At 38.7% G+C, this 22,934-nt stretch overlaps 1 protein-coding gene and 1 long non-coding RNA gene across 10 annotated transcripts in view; one reads left to right on the plus strand and one right to left on the minus strand.

The window, feature by feature from the left end:
* Positions 1 to 22,934, plus strand: part of NBEA (neurobeachin) — a 742,365-nt gene that overhangs the window by 708,598 nt on the left and 10,833 nt on the right. For 5 of the 9 annotated variants that reach the window (XM_028837523.2, XM_028837526.2, XM_077974207.1 and 2 more), the window contains 5 exons: positions 1,392 to 1,481; positions 5,089 to 5,281; positions 7,115 to 7,186; positions 9,842 to 9,997; positions 10,561 to 10,731. In XM_028837523.2, coding sequence (XP_028693356.1) covers positions 1,392 to 1,481; positions 5,089 to 5,281; positions 7,115 to 7,186; positions 9,842 to 9,997; positions 10,561 to 10,731 — 682 coding nt within the window. Of the gene's footprint in view, positions 1 to 1,001; positions 1,065 to 1,391; positions 1,482 to 5,088; positions 5,282 to 7,114; positions 7,187 to 9,841; positions 9,998 to 10,560; positions 10,732 to 22,934 lie in introns of all 9 variants that reach the window. The other 4 variants (XM_028837519.2, XM_028837520.2, XM_028837524.2 and 1 more) reach the window with 2 other exon arrangements.
* LOC144336273 (uncharacterized) overlaps positions 621 to 22,934 on the minus strand; it is a 51,601-nt gene continuing 29,287 nt past the window's right edge. Inside the window, exon 2 of the long non-coding RNA XR_013407902.1 lies at positions 621 to 1,529. This is a non-coding gene — a long non-coding RNA (uncharacterized LOC144336273). The remainder of the gene's footprint in view (positions 1,530 to 22,934) is intronic.

Below are 22,934 nucleotides of genomic sequence, written 5' to 3' on the forward strand. Positions count from 1 at the left end.
GTAGGATGTAAATGCATCATATGTGAATAAAATTTAGTTAAATAGTCACACTTTACTTGTGAGTGGACACCATGCAAATAAATGTATATATAAAAATTGGACAGCACTTAAAGAGATTTAATAATTCATCCCATTGCCTCTGCAGATAAAAGAACCAAAGTCCCCTTTACGCGATGGCTAAAATATGGCAGATAATGATGCATTCACCTTTAATATTGCTAATAAATTTGCAGGTTCACATTTTTATTGATAAATATTTTCTTGAAATGCAGTGTAGGAGGGCAGATTTTCAAATTTAAGTACTTTATAAATTAGAATTGCAGATAGCAATGAGATTAGTGGTGGTGCTATGTCAGGAGCCATCTACCAACTTACCTGTGCTTCTACAAGCACCTAGCTATGATTTTCATATTTCACTTTTATGTGCAACCAAATTGCATACAATTTAGGGAAAAAATTAGCATGGTAGCAGAGTAATGATCGTAGTAAATATCATGCTTCTCCTTGTTGACATAAATTACATATAATATTTCAGAAAGATTTTGCCTATAGAATTTATGTATAGAGGAAATACTGAACTTTGACACACACAAGAAAGGTATATTGTACAGTCCAGACAGTTTGAGGGCTAAAATTATTTTCATTCATTGGAAGCTATAAAATCTCATTTCCAGCTACATAGGCTTTAATGAAATAGTGTGTAGCTCAGGATACAGAAAGATTTCTTTCTTTTTTGGGTGAGTTCTCTCTAAAATTTCAGGGAAAAATTTTGAGAAAATGAATTTATACCTTAAAAATAATATTCCAGAATTCATCTTAAAACAGCATAGAAAGCTAAAATATATTTTTGTAACGAAAGTTTTGTTATATTTAATTACTCTATAAAATCTTGGTGTTCTTTCTACTGATTGTCCTCTGAATTAATTGGAACCTATAACTTTCTGAATTTTATTTTGTATAATTGGTAGGCTTTATGTCTCGTTCTTTTTTTCCCTGTTAAGATTCCAGAAATTTATTTCATTAGAGACCCCCATACGTTCCTTCTTACAAAGGACTTTATTAAGGTATATGTGCTGTATTTAGTGTGGAAAGTGTTTTTTGGTCTTTAGCTGCATGCATGTATTCACAGGTTAGCTTTTCCACATTTAACCCCAGCTTCTGGAAATAAGAATAGTGACTGGGTTAACTGAAGCATGTTTGGAAGGAGAAGCAAAGCTTGTCTACAAAATACTAACACTTGGATGATTCTGCACCCTGAGAAAAGAGCACCCGTTGAATTTTCTGGACTTTTTTTCATGGCTGACTTGGGATACACTTGCATTGTCAAAGAGTGTGTTGGCCTCTCTCTTTGATGCATATTGATTATGACAATCACCCTCCTTCCCCTGCAGGCCATGGAGGCACAGATACAGAACTTTGGACAGACGCCATCTCAGTTGCTTATTGAGCCACATCCGCCTCGGAGCTCTGCCATGCACCTGGTAAGACATATCAGCATGTTGAGGTTTTTTTTTTTCTTTCCTTTATACCTGGGAATAGAGCAAATAAAATAGTGATTTTAACAGCATATTTTAAAAGGTTTCTCGATTTATTGGTTAACTCTTCAGCCTAAGTACAAACTAATACCCTAGGGAGAGACCGAGAAGGGAGTGTAAATCTACCTTTAAGCCTTACTTAAGCGATCCCACTTTTGGATTCAAAAAAAGGCCATCTTCTCTATGTATGCCTCTACATAAACTCATTCATGCACACACAGGCATAGAGACACACACTGACACCAGAATTAGACTGTATTTGTAAATTACAGTGAAAAATATATTGCAGACACAATATGATATTGCCAAATTTCAGGGCAACATACAGTAGGGGAAGTAGTTCATTTGAAGAAAAGGAAAGAAATATAAAGGTAATTTATGGTTATTGAAGAGAGGTTGTTGAACAGAGTGGTTAAGAGTAAGGGCCCCAGAGCCAGACAGGCCAAACACCGTCTCTGCACTAGCTAGTAAATGACTTGGGCAAGGTATTTAACCTCTCTGTGTTTGCATTTCAGCATCCGTAAAATAGGAGTAAAAATAGTACCTACAACTGAGAATTGAATGATTCAATACTGTATAGCACTTAGACCAGCAACTGTCATACAATAAGTTCTTAATAAATGTTAGCTGACATCATCATAATTAGCTACTGGTTAAACCTCTTATTCCCCCTTTTCTAAGGGAATCATATTCTTTTCACTTTAATCTGAATTAAAAGTCCATTTCCATTAAAAAAGTTTCTTTACAGATTATTAGCAAATAGTAAACATTTTCTTCTTTAAGTAATTTGGAAAAGGTAAAAGTTTTATGAGCAATTTCTTTAGAATTTATTTTTAAACTGATTTTTCACTATTTTTTTACTGAAGTAAAAAATACTTGAAGGTAAAAATGTGTTCACAAGACGAACTTCAAGACAACAAGTACTCTAATTTTAGCGTAAAGAGCTCTGGAAAATGGTCCATAATGTGTGTGTAAACAAATGTATAAGCTGTTATTTCGTGATGGAAGTATTAATCACACCTTTCATTTACTCTGTCATTTAACAAATTTTTATTGAGCCCTTTCTGTGTGTCAGATCTGATGCTAAGCGCTGGAGATACGGTCACAAATACTTTCTCTAACCTTTCAAGAAATCAGTAGTCAAACTTTTGGGAAACACATAAATGCTTTTTTTTTTTTTTTTTTTTTTTTTAAGACAGAGTCTCACTCTGTCACCCAGGCTGGAGTGCAGTGACGCAATCTCAGCTTACTGCAACCTTCGCCTCCCAAGTTCAAGCAATTGTCCTGCCTCAGCTTCCTAAGTAACTTGGATTACAGGTGCGCACCACCACCCCTGGCTAATTTTTGTATTTTTAGTAAAGACAGGGTTTCACCATGTTGGTCAGGCTGGTCTCGAACTCCTGATCTTGTGATCTGCCCACCTCGGTCTCCCAAAATGCTGGGATTGCAGGTATGAGCCATTGAGCCTGACCTAAATGCATTTGTTTTAAACCTTTTTTTAAGATAAGGTCTCACTCTGTTACACAGGCTAGAATATAGTGGCATGATCATGGCTCACTGCAGCCTCAAACTCCTGGGCTCACACGATCTTTCTTCCCCAGCCTTCTTAGTAGCTGGGACTACAGGTGTGTGCCACCATGTCTGGCTAAATTTTTTAAATTTTTTGTAGAGATTAGGTTTCACTATGTTTCCCAGGCTGGTCTTGAACTCCTGGGGACCCTCAGTCTCCCAAAGTGCTGGGAATACAGGCATAAGCCGCCATGCCTGGTGTGTGTTTAAACTCTTTTTTTTTTTTTTTTTTTTTAAACCTTCCTACAACAGCTCAGCCAAACAGCTTCGTCCCCCTTGGTTAGTCACTAATGAACTCTTTTGACTGCAGTTGGTCCTTCTGTATGACTAAACAGAAAGGTTTGCACCAAGCTCAGGCTGTTGCCGTATAAAGCCTCAGCCACATTGTAGACACAGAGATGTGGCCTTGGAGCCTCACCATTTTTAATAAACTGTCCAGGAGGATATCTCTAACACTTTATTTTATGAAATGCTTTGGCAGAAGAGTTTTATTCCCGTGTTAGTTTTCTGTGTTTAATAATAATAATAAAAATATTTATCCTGGAGATATGCCCAGTCAGAATTCATTACTTTCCTAGGGGAAGTTGTTGGAGACTGAATTGGCATGAAACTGTTTATAAAGAAAATCTAAGCTTTCTAAGTTCATCTAGCAGAGAATTCATATATACTGCAAACCATCATGAAACATATATGAAAGCTAAATCATGGTTATTTCCAACCTCCCTACTTTATGTTTTTAATATGGTGGTATTTGTAGTGTTTTGTAGGACTTATAGTATCCACTTTCTGTCAAGTCATATGCTAGATGTTTACAAAACAGAGGCTAAAAACAGAAAGAAGAAAGCACATGGACACACGAGGGGAAACAACACCCACTGGGGCCTGTCGTGGGGGTGGGGGTGGCAGGAGGGGAGCATCAAGAAGAATAGCTAATATATGCAGGGCTTACTACCTAGGTGATGGGTTGATCTGTGCAGCAAACCACCATCACTCATGTTTACCTATGTAACAACCTGCATGTCCTGCACATGTATCCTGGAACTTAAAATAATTTTTTAAAAAAGAAGAAGAAAAAGCATTGGCCCTCCATAAGCTCCCAGCCTAGAAGGCAGAAACAAGGCTTGAACCATAAACAGTCAGTGCCAGAGCAGAACCTGGGGAGCACTGCCAGGGAAGCGCTCGGCCACTTTGTGGAGGCTATTGTATTTTAATTACTTAGACTGTAGTCATGACCCCAGATCAACCAGATAGACATGAAAGTATTAGTCAATTCACTTTATATTTCATGTAAAAAATGTGAGTCACTGATTTGACTGACTTTCCCACCAAACTGATTTTTAAGCTGCATTGAATAACTGTGTTACATCGTGTGGGTGTGTCTGTGAGCTAACTTTTCACATTGCATTGTGGCGATACTTGAATTGAGGCTGGTCTTTAATGATTCTGTGTCCCTGTATTACTGACTTCACATAATTCTTATTCTCTAGTCTCTCTGCCATCCCCAAGTCAAAGCTGCTCGATTTGGGGCAAACATTCACCAGTATGAAAGTTTAGGTGGGATGGGCGCGGTAGCTCACGCCTGTAATCCCAGCACTTTGGGAGGCCGATGCGGGCGGATCACGAGGTCAGGAGATCCAGACCATCCTGGCTAACACGGTGAAACCCCATCTGTACTGAAAATACAAAAAATTAGCCAGGCGTGGTGGCGGGCGCCTGTAGTCCCAGCTACTTGGGAGGCTGAGGCAGGAGAATGGCGTGAACCCGGGAGGCGGAGCTTGCAGTGAGCCGAGATCCCGCCACTGCACTCCAGCCTGAGGGACAGAACGAGACCCTGTCTCAAAACAAAAACAAAGTGTAGGTGGCCTTTCCTCCTTGTGTGTGGCTCGTGCTAGCCTTGTCTGTTTAACCTCATTCTCCCTAGGCCTTTCACTAACTGTGTTATTCCTTTTGTCTTCCTCTGTTCTCTTCCCTTTCTATTCAACAGTGTTTCCTTCCACAGAGTCCGCTCATGTTTAAAGATCAGATGCAACAGGATGTGATAATGGTGCTGAAGTTTCCTTCAAATTCTCCAGTAACCCATGTGGCAGCCAACACCCTGCCCCACTTGACCATCCCCGCAGTGGTGACAGTGACTTGCAGCCGACTGTTTGCAGTGAATAGATGGCACAACACAGTAGGTATGTGTGCCTGAGCAAATCGCTTACTAAAGATTTCTTAAAAGCTACAATGAAGGTAAAAAAGTGTGCTGGGATTAGCTCATATTCCACATTATCTACAAAAAACAGCAGACTAAATAACTAATTGTCAAACCCAACTGAGTGACTCCTATCTGTCTTCTTCATTTCTGCTGTATGTTAGTTAAGTACTCAATAAATATTTGACAAATTGAAGCAGTTCTACCAATAATTCAGGTTCTCCTACTCTATTCTGCTATTGCCTAACTGCAAAAAAATGTACCCCACTTTTTTCCTATATCAAACAGAAGTGAGTTTGAATGTGGGTTTCTGTATGCTGGCTTCAAATCCTCTTTTATCAGTAATTTACAAGCAAATATTTGAATGACTATTATGTGTCAAGTAGTCCTAAGCACTGTATATACAGCAATAAACAAAACAAGCACCAGCTCTATTTTTGCAGAGCTAGAATCTTTGCAAAAAGACAAAATCTGAATTCTCCAGTGATTTCATATTTCACATGTGTTTCTTCAAAGTCACTCCTGAAAGTACCAGCCAATACATCTTGAAGCGGCACAATGCTGTGGCAAACATTTAGACATATTGCAGGAGTTCAAGACCAGCCTGGCCAAGATGGTGAAACCCCATCTCTACTAAAACTACAAAAATTAGCCCAGCACAGTGGCAGGCACCTGTAATCCCAGCTACTCGGGAGGCTGAGGTGGGAGAATCGCTTAAACCTGGGTGGCAGAGGTTTCAGTGAGCTGAGATCGCGCCACTGTACTCCAGCCTGGGCAACAGAGTGAGACTTCATCTTGGAAAAAAAAAAAAAAAACATTTAGACATATTGATCCTTAACCAGGGCAGAAGTGGATATGACCAAAAGATTTAGTTGGCCCAATTCACCACTTGAGATCTCCCAGGAAGCCAAGGACTACCCCGGTCTCCAGAGTTGAGTAACTGAGTCATGCCGAAATAACCTGAATCTTTGTATTCCACTGACCTCTACATTGCTTTAAAAAATACAGTGATTTGTACCATAGCTTTATCTCCTAAGAGTTTCTAAGTGCACTTATTTTAAGGTTATTGGTGATATTATCAACATAAGGTAATGCTACTTCCATTCAATCAGAGATAGGCAGCAAATATCTTAAGAAAAATTTATGACTATATTATTATCAGGAGACAGCCTCTAGAAATGTTTTGCATTGAGAAAAACTATAAAGGACTAAAGTTTTATTTAAAATTGTTCAAAAGTGTTGTATATATTATATAATCACATGTGAAAAACTATGACTAATGAACTTCATCAAGCCCTAAACATTAATCTTCTGAAAGTAGCTTTTAGTGAGATTAAGATTTTAGGTGCGGCCCAATTTTACACCTTCAATTTACTTGTCATGTGTTGAAAAAAAGTCCCCCTTGGATGGCAGCCCCAGCTTCCTGTGTCCTGCACCAGGTGAGCCCAGGCTCATTCCCATCCCTGCTTGGAAGCATAGCCCTTTCATTGATTTCAGGCTGATTGATTGCTCAGTAACCTTCGCTTTTTGATGGGTTCAATAAATGTTACGATCTTCTATTTATCCAGCTTTTTCTCATCATTAGAACAGAAACAAAACTCTTTCCAGCCTTCTACATCCTAAGTGGAAACCTGAAGTCCCTGTTGTGATTGTTTTGTAAAGCTGTCTACAGAGACGCATAGTATAACTGAATCAGAGAAATTTACCAAATAATTTTTAAGCAAATATGCGTTTTGTAAAATCATCATCAAACACTGCCCATTAGGAAATTCCTTCTGAGAATTTCATGTTTTTCTCTCTTTTTTTTAATCTTTAGGCCTCAGAGGAGCTCCAGGATACTCCTTGGATCAAGCCCACCATCTTCCCATTGAAATGGATCCATTAATTGGTATGTTAATAAAAAAGAATAAATTTTCATGGATACTATCCACACATTCATATATAGTTATTTTTCATAAGATAGTTAAATATTTTTTTACCACAAGATTAATTTGCTAATAATATCAAATTATCATCAAAGAGCTGTATAAATCATAATATGACATCTAAGAACTTTTTGGTATTAAAGCAACTGTTTCTTGATATTTTTGGAGGTCATTTAAGTTGGTTATAAATAAGACAAATAATTCCAAACTGTATTTTCTTTCAGCCTAAAATGTTCTCTAACAGCTCAGTATTATTTAAAATATAAGGATTCAAAAAGATTTTTAAAGGCTGGGGGAGGGATAGCATTAGGAGGAATACTTAATGTAAATGATGAGTTGATGGGTGCAGCAAACCAACATGGCACATATATACCTAACAAACCTGCATATTGTGCATATGTACCCCAGAACTTAAATTTAAAAAAAAAAAAAAAAGGCCGGGCACAGTGGCTCACGCCTGTAATCCCAGCACTTTGGGAGGCCAAGACAGGTGGATCATGAGGTTAGGAGATGGAGACCATCCTGGCTAACACGGTGAAACCCCATCTCTACTAAAAATACAAAAAAATTAGCCGGGCCTGGTGGCAGGTGCCTGTAGTCCCAGCTGCTTGGGAGGCTGAGGCAACAGAATGGCATGAACCCGGGAGGCAGAGCTTGCAGTGAGCCAAGATCGTGCCACTGCACTCCAGCCTGGGCGACAGAGCAAGACTCTGTCTCAAAAAAAAAAAAGGAAACTAATATTGAAGAGCATCTTTTCTGGCAGTCTTTATCACTGAATTTTTTAAAACTAACATGTTGTAAAGCAAATGTTTCATGTGAATTGCAAACTGATGAGCTATAACTCTTTGCAGCAGACATTCAAAATATTTTTAAATAATCATGTACATATGTATTAGCCATTTGATCCAGAGCTAGCTTCTTAGTCTTTCTAGGCCCTTCCAGTTTCGTATCTGTAAGACAGTTTTTAGTAATGTTTGTTCTATATGTATCATTGAATGATTAGTAAGATAAATTAGAAAAAAATTGAAAATGCTACAAAAAGTTATTAAGCTACATATTAAAGTCATGGTGTTTTATTCTTTGATTCTTGTTTTTTGTTTTTTTGTTTTGAGATGGAGTCTCACTGTGTCACCCAGGAGGGAGTGCAGTGATGCAATCTTGGGCCACTGCAACCTCCGCCTCCCAGGTTAAACCAATTCCCCCACCTCAGCCTCCTGAGTAGCTGGGATTACAGGGGTGCACAACCACACCTGGCTAATTTTTGTATTTTTAGTAGAGACAGGATTTCACCGTGTTGGCCAGTCTGGTCTCGAACTCCTGACCTCAAGTGATCCACCTGCCCAGCCCTCCCAAAGTGCTGGGATTACAGACGTGAGGCACCACGCCCAACCTCTTATTCTTAGATTCAAATTCATCCTTCGTCTTTGAACCTGGAAATAAGATAAGATACAGGCATTTCAATTAGTTACTTATACCCATACACAAAATACCATTTACATTTCTTTGGGAGCTTATAAGGTTTAGGATTAAGAATATTATTAGTCTAGTGTAGCTATTTCTCTTTCCAGCAGACATTGACAATGAAATATACAGCTAGTATGTAACCATGGAAAAATTAATAGGTCTATTCTAATTAGTAAAGGACCAATTGTATAGTTTTCAAGTGGCCTGGGATCTTTGGTCTTTTTTTCCTTACTGACTTTTTTGTATAATTTTTTTATTGCTTATGTTTCCTAGTAGTTATTTTTATAGTGTTAGTAGATGTCTACAAATAGTAGTACTTATATTTAACTGGTGTTAGAGAGTGGTGGTGACCTTCTACATCTGCATTTCTGTTTAAGAATTCAGCCCAGGGATTTATCCTGAAAGGATGGCGTGCAGTAAGGGACAGGCTGGCATGCAGACAGGCACTGGGGAAATCAGATGGTGTCTCTGAGTTCCTGACTTTATTCAGATTCAATCCCAGGGCTCTGCACTGATGCTTTGCCTGTCTCTTTCCTCACCAGTCCCTCTCGCATCTTTTTTGTTCCTCGCCTCCCCTGCTAGCCCGTTCTGGAAAGGCCTTCTGTCTGTTGACAATCCAGGCCTGTAAAGCTGCTGACCTGAAGCTCCCTGTGGGGCTACCCACATAACAGCATCACTTGCTCAAATCTCTACCCTCCTTTTTCAGGGGAATTATAAAAATACCATCCGAAAATGACAGACTGGGGCAAATATTAATATATCTCTTCCTTAATAACATACTTTATACAATATTTAGTTCTCATGTGATTCTTATAAACTAATGAACTTGTGTGTAGTGAGCACCTAAAGAATTAAATGCATTAAAATATTGTATTATGTTGTAAATTAATTTTCTTGAATTCCTCATATTGTTTTTATTTATTGGTGGAGGGAGAACTGAAATTTCTGGCAGAATTTTAAAATACATAATATGGTTCATAAATAATCACTGCTACTAAGGAAATCTTTATTCCTCAAGGGAGAATCTTAATAATCTCATACCATTAAAAAAACTATTTCTGGATAAATGAAGCATGAAAATATTGTTTTCCTTCTATGAGTGCTTGGAGAAACTCATATGGAATCTTCAAATTTTTTTTTCCATTTATTTTTAGCCAATAATTCTGGTGTAAACAAACGGCAGATCACAGACCTCGTTGACCAGAGTATACAAATCAATGCACATTGTTTTGTGGTCACAGCAGATAATCGCTATATTCTTATCTGTGGATTCTGGGATAAGAGCTTCAGAGTTTATTCTACAGAAACAGGTAATCCTAACTATGAAACACCGTATTCTCTTCAAAATGACTATTGTTAAAACCAAAGCTGAATATGAAATCATACTTGATGTAGGCATTTTTATCATTTGCCAACTTGAATAGTCAAGATTCAAATTAAATGTTCACATTGTAAGTGAAGTAACTATAACTTCATATATTCCAAACATTAGCATGATCCCTGAGTTCACAGGACAAATAGGGCTATTTTTCCCTTCCCACAAATTCATATGCAGTAAAAGATCCTGAAACTCCCCTTGGTCTGGCCCAAACCCTGAAGAGAAAAATCATGATCGTGTTATTTAATAAAGTCTTTTCCTTAAAAATCTCAAGTGACATTCTTGTATCAATTTTCAAAAGCAATGCAAGAAAGCAACCTGTAGCTAGATTTGAATAACATTGTAACTTTATCAGCCTATAGATGAACTTTTCACAAAACTGGTAAAATAAAATAAAATAAATATGGTAAAATTTTTAAAATCTGATAAAGTTACACTTATTACCATTTGAAGAAAAAGATGAAATGAAGCAAACCTGTCATTTCTGTGTTGCAGGGAAATTGACTCAGATTGTATTTGGCCATTGGGATGTGGTCACATGCTTGGCCAGGTCTGAGTCATACATTGGTGGAGACTGCTACATCGTGTCCGGATCTCGAGATGCCACCCTGCTGCTCTGGTACTGGAGTGGGCGGCACCATATCATAGGAGACAACCCTAACAGCAGTGAGTGTTTGTATCAAATTGTCCTTTCAAACTATATAAATATATATTTAAATATATTTTGCCGTTTTGATTTTCCTAATAGTTTTTTCCTAAGGTGTAAGGATTTTAAAACATGAAAGCTTAAGTGGCCAGAATCTGTACTGGAACATAGCTATGTTCAAAGTGTTAAAATGAGCAGTACTATCACCTTCAACAAGGAGAGACTTCCAGATCCCCTCAACAATCCCCTACGCAGATCCTCTGCTCAGCAGCCCGGTCTCCAAATGTCCCCATCCTTCAGCTTCACCTAGTCCATTAAACCTCATATGATTTCTTTCAGCTGAAAATAATCCCTCCCTTCTCTGAATTTTCAGAAATGTTACCTGTGTCTCAGTCAGGGCACTAATTGCTATCTACCATATACTGTAGTAAATTTCTGCGTTTATTCATTTAGCAAACAGTGAGTACCCGCTTCACATGAGGCATTGTTGGGGATGCAAAAACTGAATAAGACAGTTTCCTTGCTTGGGAGGATTCCTCAAGTGATTGTTATTCCACAGTGCACCCTAAGATATACGATAGGAAGAAAGCATCAGGGGAGGCTGGACTCCTTCGTGAAATAATTTTGGAGTACATTGTTTATACTCAAACTTTCTACATAAGCTCTGAAAGTCTTACACAAATAAATTTGTTGATGCTTGTTTAATCCACAGCCTCTCAAGCTTCTTTCTCCAAGGAAACTTTTATTTATGTAAGAGAACTTAATTATTAGTTCTTGGACTGCTGCCCCAAGAAAACACTGAAGTGGATAATGAGTGTCTGTCTTTCTATCTTAAGTTCCTGTCATAGTGATATACATAATAGGTTTCCAATAAACTAAATGACTGGAGAGCTGGATAAGAGATTGCCTAGAAATAATTACTGCTTTTAATTACTAAGCTTTCAATAGTTCATTCAAATACATGGCTTTCCTGTAAAATATAGAAAGGTTTCTGTGAAGTGATAATGGCAAGTACACAAACCAGGATTCTTGAGATTGTCACAGCTTACACAGCACTCCAAAATAAACTGAAACATGAATTTGGGGAATACTTATAACCCAACAGAGAGAAAAGTTTTTCAGGAAACCTGTGCATCTACAACTAAAATACTGTGAGAGTAGATAAGAAATCTACAAGATGCCATGTTACATTGCTTGGCCTGCTGTTGCCTCTCTGGGCAGTTCCAACCTGTGAGACAGCGAGGGGTGGAAACGGAATTGCACCTCCACCCTTCATGTCCCACTCCATCCCCCCAACTCTTACGCATTTTGACAGGAATACTACAAAAGTAGGAAATGGCTTTGGTTGGGTAAGAACAAAGTCCCCTGCTTTAAAAACTTTTGGGGGGGCGGAGCAAGATGGCCGAATAGGAACAGCTCCAGTCTCCAACTCCCAGCGCGGGTGATACAGAAGACATGTGATTTCTGCATTTTCAACTGAGTTACTGGGTTCATCTCACTAGGGAGTGCCTGACAATCGGTGCTGGTCAGCTGCTGCAGCCCGACCAGCCAGAGCTGAAGCAGGGCGAGGCATCGCCAAACCTGGGAGGCACAAGGGGGAAGGGAATCCCTTTTCCTAGCCAGGGGAACTGAGACACACAACACCTGGAAAATCGGGTAACTCTCACCCCAATACTGCGCTCTACCAAGGATCTTAGCAAACGGGCACACCAGGAGACTATATCCCACACCTGGCCGGGAGGGTCCTACGCCCACAGAGCCTGCCTCATTGCTAGCACAGCAGTCTGCGGTCTCGCGGCAAGGCAGCAGCGAGGCTGGGGGAGGGGCACCCGCCATTGCTGAGGCTTAAGTAGATAAACAAAGCCCTGGTGAAGATCGAACTGGTGGAGCTCACAGCAGCTCAAGGAGTCCTACCTGTCTCTGGAGACTCCACCTCTGGGGACAGAGCACAGCTAAACAACAACAACAACAAAAAGCAGCTGAAACCTCTGCAGACGCAAACGACTCTGTCTGACAGCTTTGAAGTGAGCAGTGGATCTCACAACACGGAGGTTGAGATCTGAAAATGGACAGACTGCCTGCTCAAGTGGGTCCCTGACCCCTGAGTAGCCTAACTGGGAGACATCCCCCACTAGGGGCAGTCTGACACCCCACACCTCACACGGTGGAGTACACCCCTGAGAGGAAGCTTCCATAGCAAGAATCAGACAGGTGCACTCGCTGTTCAGCAATATTCCATCTTCTGCAGCCTCTGCTGCTGATACCCAGGCAAACAGGATCTGGAGTGGACCTCAAGCAATCTCCAACAGACCTACAGCTGAGGGTCCTGACTGGTAGAAGGAAAACTAACAAACAGGAAGGACACCCACACCAAAACCCCATCAGTACGTCACCATCATCAAAGACCAGAGGCAGATAAAACCACAGAGATGGGGAAAAAGCAAGGCAGAAAAGCTGGAAAATCAAAAAATTAGAGTGCATCGCCCCCTGCAAAGGAACGCAGCTCATCGCCAGCAACGGATCAAAGCTGGATGGAGAATGACTTTGACGCGATGAGAGAAGGAGGCTCCAGTCCATCAAACTTCTCAGAGCTAAAGGAGGAATTACGTACCCAGTGCAAAGAAACTAAAAGTCTTGGGAAAAAAGTGGAAGAATTGATAACTAGAATAATTAATGCAGAAAAGGCCATAAACGAATGGACAGAGATGAAAACCATGACATGAGAAATACGTGACAAATGCACAAGCTTCATTAACCGACACGATCAACTGGAAGAAAGAGTATCAACAATTGAGGATCAAATGAATGAAATGAAGCGAGAAGAGAAACCTAAAGAAAAAAGAAGAAAAAGAAATGAACAAAGCCTGCAAGAAGTATCAGATCATGTAAAAAGACCAAATCTACGTCTGATTGGGGTGCCTGAAAGTGAGGGGGAAAATGGAACCAAGTTGGAAAACACTCTTCAGGATATCATCCAGGAGAACTTCCCCAAATTAGTGGGGCAGGCCAACATTCAAATTCAGGAAATACAGAGAACGCCACAAAGATACTCCTCGAGAAGAGCAACTCCAAGAAACATAATTGCCAGATTCACCAAAGCTGAAATGAAGGAAAAAATCTTAAGGGCAGCCAGAGAGAAAGGTCGGGTTACCCACAAAGGGAAGCCCATCACTAACAGCAGATCTCTCGGCAGAAACTCTACAAGCCAGAAGAGAGTGGGGGCCAATATTCAACATTCTTAAGGAAAAGAATTTTAAACCCAGAATTTCATATCCAGCCAAACTAAGTTTCATAAGTGAAGGAGAAATAAAATCCTTTACAGATAAGCAAATGCTTAGAGATTTTGTCACCACCAGGCCTGCCTTACAAGAGACCCTGAAGGAAGCACTAAACATGGAAAGGAACAACTGGTACCAGCCATTGCAAAAACATGCCAAAATGTAAAGACCATCGAGGCTAGGAAGAAACTGCATCAACTAACGAGCAAAATAACCAGTTAATATCATAATGGCAGGATCAGGTTCACACATAACAATCTTAACCTTAAATGTAAATGGACTAAATGGTCCAATTAAAAGACACAGACTGGCAAACTGGATAAAGAGTCAAGACCCATCAGTCTGCTGTATTCAGGAGACCCATCTCACATGCAGAGACATACATAGGCTCAAAATAAAGGGATGGAGGAAGGTCTACCAAGCAAATGGAGAACAAAAAAAAGCAGGGGTTGCAATACTAGTCTCTGATAAAACAGACTTTAAACCATCAAAGATCAAAAGAGACAAAGAAGGCCATTACATAATGGTAAAGGGATCAATTCAACAGGAAGAGCTAACTATCCTAAATATATATGCACCCAATACAGGAGCACCCAGATTCATAAAGCAAGTCCTCAGAGACTTACAAAGACACTTAGACTCCCATACAATAATAATGGGAGACTTCAACACCCCACTGTCAACATTAGATAGATCAACGAGACAGAAAGTTAACAAGGATATCCAGGAATTGAACTCATCTCTGCAGCAAGCAGACCTAATAGACATCTACAGAACTCTCCACCCCAAATCAACAGAATATACATTCTTCTCAGCACCACATCACACTTATTCCAAAACTGACCACATAATTGGAAGTAAAGCACTCCTCCGCAAATGTACAAGAACAGAAATTATAACAAACTGTCTCTCAGACCACAGTGCAATCAAACTAGAACTCAGGACTAAGAAACTCAATCAAAACCGCTCAACTACATGGAAACTGAACAACCTGATCCTGAATGACTACTGGGTACATAACAAAATGAAGGCAGAAATAAAGATGTTCTTTGAAACCAATGAGAACAAAGATACAACATACCAGAATTTCTGGGACACATTTAAAGCAGTGTGTAGAGGGAAATTTATAGCACTAAATGCACACAAGAGAAAGCAGGAAAGATCTAAAATTGACACTCTAACAGCACAATTAAAAGAACTAGAGAAGCAAGAGCAAACACATTCAAAAGCTACCAGAAGGCAAGAAATAACTAAGATCAGAGCAGAACTGAAGGAGACAGAGACACAAAAAACCCTCCAAAAAATCAGTGAATCCAGGAGTTGGTTTTTTGAAAAGATCAACAAAATTGATAGACTGCTAGCAAGACTAATAAAGAAGAAAAGAGAGAAGAATCAAATAGACACAATAAAAAATGAGAAAGGGGATATCACCACCGACCCCACAGAAATACAAACTACCATCAGAGAATACTATAAACACCTCTACGCAAATAAACTAGAAAATCTAGAAGAAATGGATAATTTCCTGGACACTTACACTCTCCCAAGACTAAACCAGGAAGAAGCTGAATTCCTGAATAGACCAATAACAGGCTCTGAAATTGAGGCAATAATTAATAGCCTACCAACCAAAAAAAGTCCAGGACCAGGTGGATTCACAGCTGAATTCTACCAGAGGTACAAGGAGGAGCTGGTACCATTCCTTCTGAGACTATTCCAATCAATAGAAAAAGAGGGAATCCTCCCTAACTCATTTTTGAGGCCAACATCATCCTGATACCAAAGCCTGGCAGAGACACAACAAAAAAAGAGAATTTTAGACCAATATCCCTGATGAACATCGATGCAAAACTCCTCAATAAAATACTGGCAAACCGGATCCAGCAGCACATCAAAAAGCTTATCCACCATGATCAAGTGGGCTTCATCCCTGGTATGCAAGGCTGGTTCAACATACGCAAGTCAATAAACATAATCCAGCATATAAACAGAACCAAAGACAAACACCACATGATTATCTCAATAGATGCAGAAAAGGCCTTTGACAAAATTCAACAGCACTTCATGCTAAAAACACTCAATAAATTCGGTATTGATGGAATGTATCTCAAAATCATAAGAGCTATTTATGACAAACCCACAGCCAATATCATACTGAATGGGCAAAAACTGGAAAAATTCCCTTTCAAAACTGGCACAAGACAGGGATGCCCTCTCTCACCACACCTGTTCAACATAGTGTTGGAAGTTCTGGCTAGGGCAATCAGGCAAGAGAAAGAAATCAAGGGTATTCAGTTAGGAAAAGAAGAAGTCAAATTGTCCCTGTTTGCAGATGACATGATTCTATATTTAGAAAACCCCATTGTCTCAGCCCAAAATCTCCTTAAGCTGATAAGAAACTTCAGCAAAGTCTCAGGATACAAAATTAATGTGCAAAAATCACAAGCATTCTTATACACCAGTAACAGACAAACAGAGAGCCAAATCAGGAATGAACTTCCATTCACAATTGCTTCAAAGAGAATAAAATACCTAGGAATCCAACTTACTAGGGATATAAAGGACCTCTTCAAGGAGAACTACAAACCACTGTTCAGTGAAATAAAAGAGGACACAAACAAATGGAAGAACATACCATGCTCATGGATAGGAAGAATCAATATCGTGAAAATGGCCATACTGCCCAAGGTTATTTATAGATTCAATGCCATCCCCATCAAGCTACCAATGAGTTTCTTCACAGAACTGGAAAAAACTGCTTTAAAGTTCATATGGAACCAAAAAAGAGCCCGCATCTCCAAGACAATCCTAAATCAAAAGAACAAAGCTGGAGGCATCACGCTACCTCACTTCAAACTAGACTGCAAGGCTACAGTCACCAAAACAGAGATATAGACCAATGGAACAGAACAGAGTCCTCAGAAATAATACCACACATCTACAGCCATCTGATCTTTGACAAACCTCAGAAAAACAAGAAATGGGGAAAGGATTCCCTATTGAATAAATGGTGCTGGGATAATTGGCTAGCCATAAGTAGAAAGCTGATACTGGATCCTTTCCTTACTCCTTATACGAAAATTAATTCAAGATGGATTAGAGACTTAAATGTTAGACATAATGCCATAAAAACCCTAGAAGCAAACCTAGGTAATACCATTCAGGACATAGGCGTGGGCAAGGACTTCATGTCTAAAACACCAAAAGCAACGGCATCAAAAGCCAAAATTGACAAATGGGATCTAATTAAACAAAAGAGCTTCTGCACAGCAAAATAAACTACCATCAGAGTGAACAGGCAACCTACAGAATGGGAGAAAATTTTTGCAATCTACTCATCTGACAAAGGGCTAATATCCAGAACCTACAAAGAACTTGAACCAATTTACAAGAAAAAAACAACCCCATCAAAAAGTGGGCAAAGGATATGAACAGACAGTTCTCAAAAGAAGACATTCATGCAGCCAACAGACACATGAAAAAATGCTCATCATCACTGGCCATCAGAGAAATGCAAATCAAAACCACAATGAGATACCATCTCACACCAGTTAGAATGGCGATCATTGAAAAGTCAGGAAACAACAGGTGCTGGAGAGGATGTGGAGAAATAGAAACACTTTTACACTGTTGGTGGGATTGTAAACTAGTTCAACCATTATGGAAAAGAGTATGGTGATTCCTCAGGGATCTAGAACTAGAAGTACCATATGACTTAGCCATCCCATTACTGGGTATATACCCAAAGGATTATAAATCATGCTGCTATAAAGACACATGCATACTTATGTTTATTGTGGCACTATTCACAATAGCAAAGACTTGGAATCAACCCAAATGTCCATCAGTGACAGACTGGATGAAGAAAATGTGGCACATATACACCATGGAATACTATGCAGCCATAAAAAAGGATGAGTTTGTGTCCTTTGTAGGGACATGGATGCAGCTGGAAACCATCATTCTCAGCAAACTATCACAAGAACAGAAAACCAAACACCGCATATTCTCACTCATAGGTGGGAGCTGAACAGTGAGATCACTTGGACTCAGGAAGGGGAACATCACATACCGGGGCCTATAACAGGGAGAAGGGAGGGGGGAGAGATTGCACTGGGAGTTATACCTGATGTAAATGACGAGTTGATGGGTGCTGACGAGTTGATGGGTGCAGCACGCCAACATGGCACAGGTATACATATGTAACAAACCTGCACGTTATCCACTGTACCCTAGAACTTAAATTAAAAAAAAAAAAAAAAAAAAGAACAAAGGCCCCATCATAGTACAGGAGAGAATGGAAAAATACATTTGAATGAGAAGATAGTGGAAGATTGGATTAGATGTCCAAATGTTATGTGAAGTTTTATTCCTGTTGCCCATAGCTAGAGTTGAACAGTGGATGAAGAAACTGTGTTGTAAAATAGCATATGCCTCTTGGCATAGCTACTGAAAAAGAGTGTCTATTGTACATATGAGTCTCTGTTCTAAATTTGAACAAGATGTGATCTTGATTTGATGGAAAAGATGTTCAATGTTGCTTGATTTCCAACCAGTTCAAATAACTAGTTACCAATTCTATGTTATTAACAAACATTATACTCTAAATACCAGTAAGATAATCTCCTTACTCTTTTTTAAAGCTATGTCCTTAAAAAATTCATTTTAACAGAATTCTAGTATGTCTATGTATGCATATGTGTACATGTGTATAAGATATATGACCTACCAGTGATGGCTTTATTATTCTCAAGAATGGTACATTATCAAGTATATGTTATCTAAATATATGTTCACATATTTCCAAATTGTCTTTATTTCCATAATAGTGTAGCATTTCTTTAAAAAGTTTAATTAAGCAGCAGGTCTGTGTAATATCTTTCATATACATTGATAAAAATTAGAACTTGTTAGAAAAAAGTTAAAAGAAACAGAATAGAGCTTTAAATCTAATTAATTACCGTCTTCGAAATGAAGACCAGAAATGATGCTAGTGTTATTTCCAAAAGGGATTTGTTTCTTAAAAGCTGTCATCTAGTAGCAGAGATAAGATGTTTTATATAATGTACTGCTAGGAGGTAAAGAATACTAAAGAAAAATATTAAATTATAGTAATTATCTATGTTCACTACTCTGTTTTCTAATGATCTCTTAAACCAAAAGATGGCTATCAATTATACCTTTGGTGCATCAGTTAGCAAGAAAAGTTAGATACAATAATATTTAAATTATTTAGCTCCTTCCAACAGGAGCTATGTAATACAAAATGTTTTTATAATCCTTAAGAACAAAAATGTGGATATTATATTTGTTAAAAAGCAGTATTATATTTAAGTTTTAAGTAAGGACAAGATTATTTTAAAGATGTTATGACAGAAAATTATCAATACGTATTTTTTAGTATTACCTCCATCTATAGGAATTTAGTTTTAGTCAAAAACTGTTGTCATCGTTATGAACCTAAACCACTTCCATAGAATTCATCCTGTCAAGACTTTATTAGATATTTAATGTGAACATATATAGTATAGCACATTAATAAAAGGGAAAAGTGCTCTTCTAGAATAAACAAGATAAACACCTAAAGTATTAGTCAAGCAACAACATGTGTTGAGTGCCTACTGTGTGCCTGGTACTATCTCAGCAGCTGGGAATGCTGGGAAAGTCACAACCTCTGACTTTCTAGAGTTTACAAGAATCTACTTTTATACTAATCACAAACTGCTTCTCCTGCTTGGATATACTGAGGATGTCCAGTATTTGTTACATGAATCATGAATTGTTATCAGATAATATTTGGTACCATACTTTAAGCATTCATAAAATGCTTAACTTTATATCAAATTGATGATTATGAAACAAACTGGTTTTAGCTTTTTTCCATAAGGATGATCACAATAGTAAAAAAAAAAAATCTCAGGTTTAGCATTGGTTGACTGCCTGATTTATGACTCACTTACCTCTTTAAAAAGCTAACCTAGTAGCGTATATATGCTGGACTAGGGCAACCATCTGTGTTGGTCTCTTCACTCTTTTTTCAGGCAGTCACAGCACACACTGAATTGACTGTCATATCAGTGCCCCACTTGTGGTTTGACATAGATGTAGTTGTTGCTATCAGAAAACTCACAATATGAAAGAGATGTTTTTCTGTTCCAGTTTAATTACTCTAGCTTCCAATTCACAGGTCAGAGAAGCAGGCCAGATGTGTTTTCTCTCTCATAATACATTGATACTCAAGACCAGAAAGCTAGTTATGTCTAAATTTGTATTAAAGTGTGTGACACAATGCCCTTAAGTACAAGTATTAACCTATCCTTGAAGGGGGAAGTCCTGGCATGTAACTTAATATCCTAGTAGCTGTTATAATGCAGGGATTGGCCTTGGTGTGGACATGGAACTGCTTTGTGTGTCACGGAGGCCAAATCATACCTGTTCATCACAACAGCATTAAACAATAGGATTTATCATTTAACCTTACATGCATATCACCAAAATCTTCTCAAGATAAGTTCAACTGACTTTAACATATTTGTTTCTCTTTCATTGTCATTATTATATTGTAATAGATAGCTCTATTAATTCCACAAAGAAAAAAATGTCATGTTTGTGAAATCTTTTTAGGCAGGTATAGAAAGTATGTGTGGTTTTATCGTGTCAAGTACATTGTGAAGAATGCAGACATCTCGGAAATATGAGTCTTTTTCTAATCATTTTGACTATTGTGATGAATTGGTCACAAAGATAATGAATATTTGTAAGCAGACTATGTGATAGAGAGTCTCAGACCATAAAAGAGATAAGCAAAGGCTACCTAGTGTAGGTTAGAGTTGAATTATCATTGCTTTATTAATGTATTTTATAATATTATTCATTGTTATTCTTTCAAACTTGTGGCTTTGAACACAGAAATTATCTTGGAGACTTTAAATAGGTCCCTAACTAGATAACAGAATTGAAAAGATGTGAGGGACAGATGCTTTCATCTGAAACAGACTTTGACACAAATTCTGAAACTAATTTGGAAGTGATAAAAATTAATTTGCGCACTTTAATTGGAAGCAGCCTATTGCATGAAAGAGAGCAGAGCAGAGTGGGCAATTTGCGCTAAAAGCTGATTGAATTTTTTGTCAGGTAGGTATCTTGGACTTGGCCGCTTATCCTCTTGAGCCTCTCTTTGCAATATATTACAACCCATCTTCTGACTGGTGTTCTTTAAAAGGATCAATGCTATTCCTGTGGAATCCCTAGAGTCCAAAATTTCATTGATCTTGGGACTTGACATTTCTCATTACGTGCTATAGCTTCCAACAAGATAGTCACAAGAGAGGCAAGTTAACATTGTTGTCTCTTCAGCAGACACTCAGAATACATTGGGACTTCATCTCAAAGCCAATCTGCTTTTAAAGTATGTAGTTTTAATGTTTATACCACATATAAGGTGCTTTATAGAAAGTTTGGTATACATACATACAAACATTTTTAAATCATAGCCATGTGAAACTTTGAAAGAGAATTTACCGTTCATCTTTTCTAATCAAATCTACAAATATTCATTGGGTAATTTGTATAACACATTGTTGTTACGCCTTTCTATTCCACTTTTTAAAAATAAGTCTTTTAGCTCGTGTACAGGCATTATGCAGACTGTGAAAGGAGAAGCCAATTGCAAAGGAGACTCCAGCTGTGCACACACACCTTCTCTGGGCTCCCATTGTGTATGCCTCAGCTCTGGACGCTGACCCTCCTGCCAGCCACAACCTGTCACCAAACATCTGCCAAATCACATCCCTCTCTTTGTTTGCATCCAGGCTTCTTTTAAAAAGACTGTCCTGGTGCCCAGCTCCACAACTGCCACTAACCAGTGCTATTATAAGAAATGAAAGCATGGGCGATGAACAGCCCAGAGAGATTTGTAGAGTGTATTTAGATTTAGATACATTGAACAAGTTTGTATCACTTCTCGGAGCAGAGAATCTTAGCTAGGATTTAGCATATGTTAAACCATCTTTTTAAGATCAGAGGAAGCATAGCTCCGTATGTAATAGTTCTCACCATGCAGGGCTTTTTGAGGACCAAATGGTAATGGATGTATTGGAACATCCATAGCACAGAGCCCATTCTGCAGTAGACCACTCAGCCACCCCATCCCTCATTCTAACACAAGGAGACTTTCCAGGGTTCCAGACTGAGAAGGGAGCTCCTTGCCACTCAGCCTCTGCTTTTCCTTTCCCTTTATGGGACTAAGACTTCAAGAAAGGTCTTTGGCCTAGATTGGAAGCAATATATACAGAGTGACTAATGTGTTCTGGTCAGAGAACTTCAAGTTCTAGACCAGGGGGTGTCCGGGCTTTACACAGAGCCTAGCTTCCTGAGGAAGAGGAGGTGGATGATACTATTAGTTGTTTTTAGAAGGTGAGCATAGGGGAGTCATGTACTGTGACCTAGGTCTGGGCTCAGGACTTCAAGAGAAGAGGTTGTCCTGCAGTGGCAGGGCTCAGAGGAAAATGTAGTCATTGTTATCTCTGAAGAGGAAAAAGAAGTTAGAGTGAATGAATAAATACTTTCACCACATCTATCTTCCATTCTTCACTGAATACTCTATGAGTACATAAGGAAATGAAACCACATCACGGGTGAATTTGACATTTTCCAACCCACAGAATGTTTTCACTTGCATTATCTTAGGATCTTAGGAAATGCAGGTCCAAGCATATTTGGTAACTGGAACAGACCTCCACAGCACCCGCCTGTGGCTGAGGAGTTGGGGTCTTGAGAAGGGACTCCTGACCGATACTGTTCTTCTCAGCTATTCCAGCAAATTTCTAACCTAATATGTTGAAATAAATCTTGAAATCATAGTAGCAATGAAACCACCATACCCTTTGACTAAATCCCTTATTCTTGGATTTTAACTTTAAAAACTCCATCATATTTTATCTAAG

The sequence above is a fragment of the Macaca mulatta genome, chromosome 17 (assembly GCF_049350105.2).
Source record: "Macaca mulatta isolate MMU2019108-1 chromosome 17, T2T-MMU8v2.0, whole genome shotgun sequence".
NCBI lineage: Eukaryota > Metazoa > Chordata > Mammalia > Primates > Cercopithecidae > Macaca > Macaca mulatta.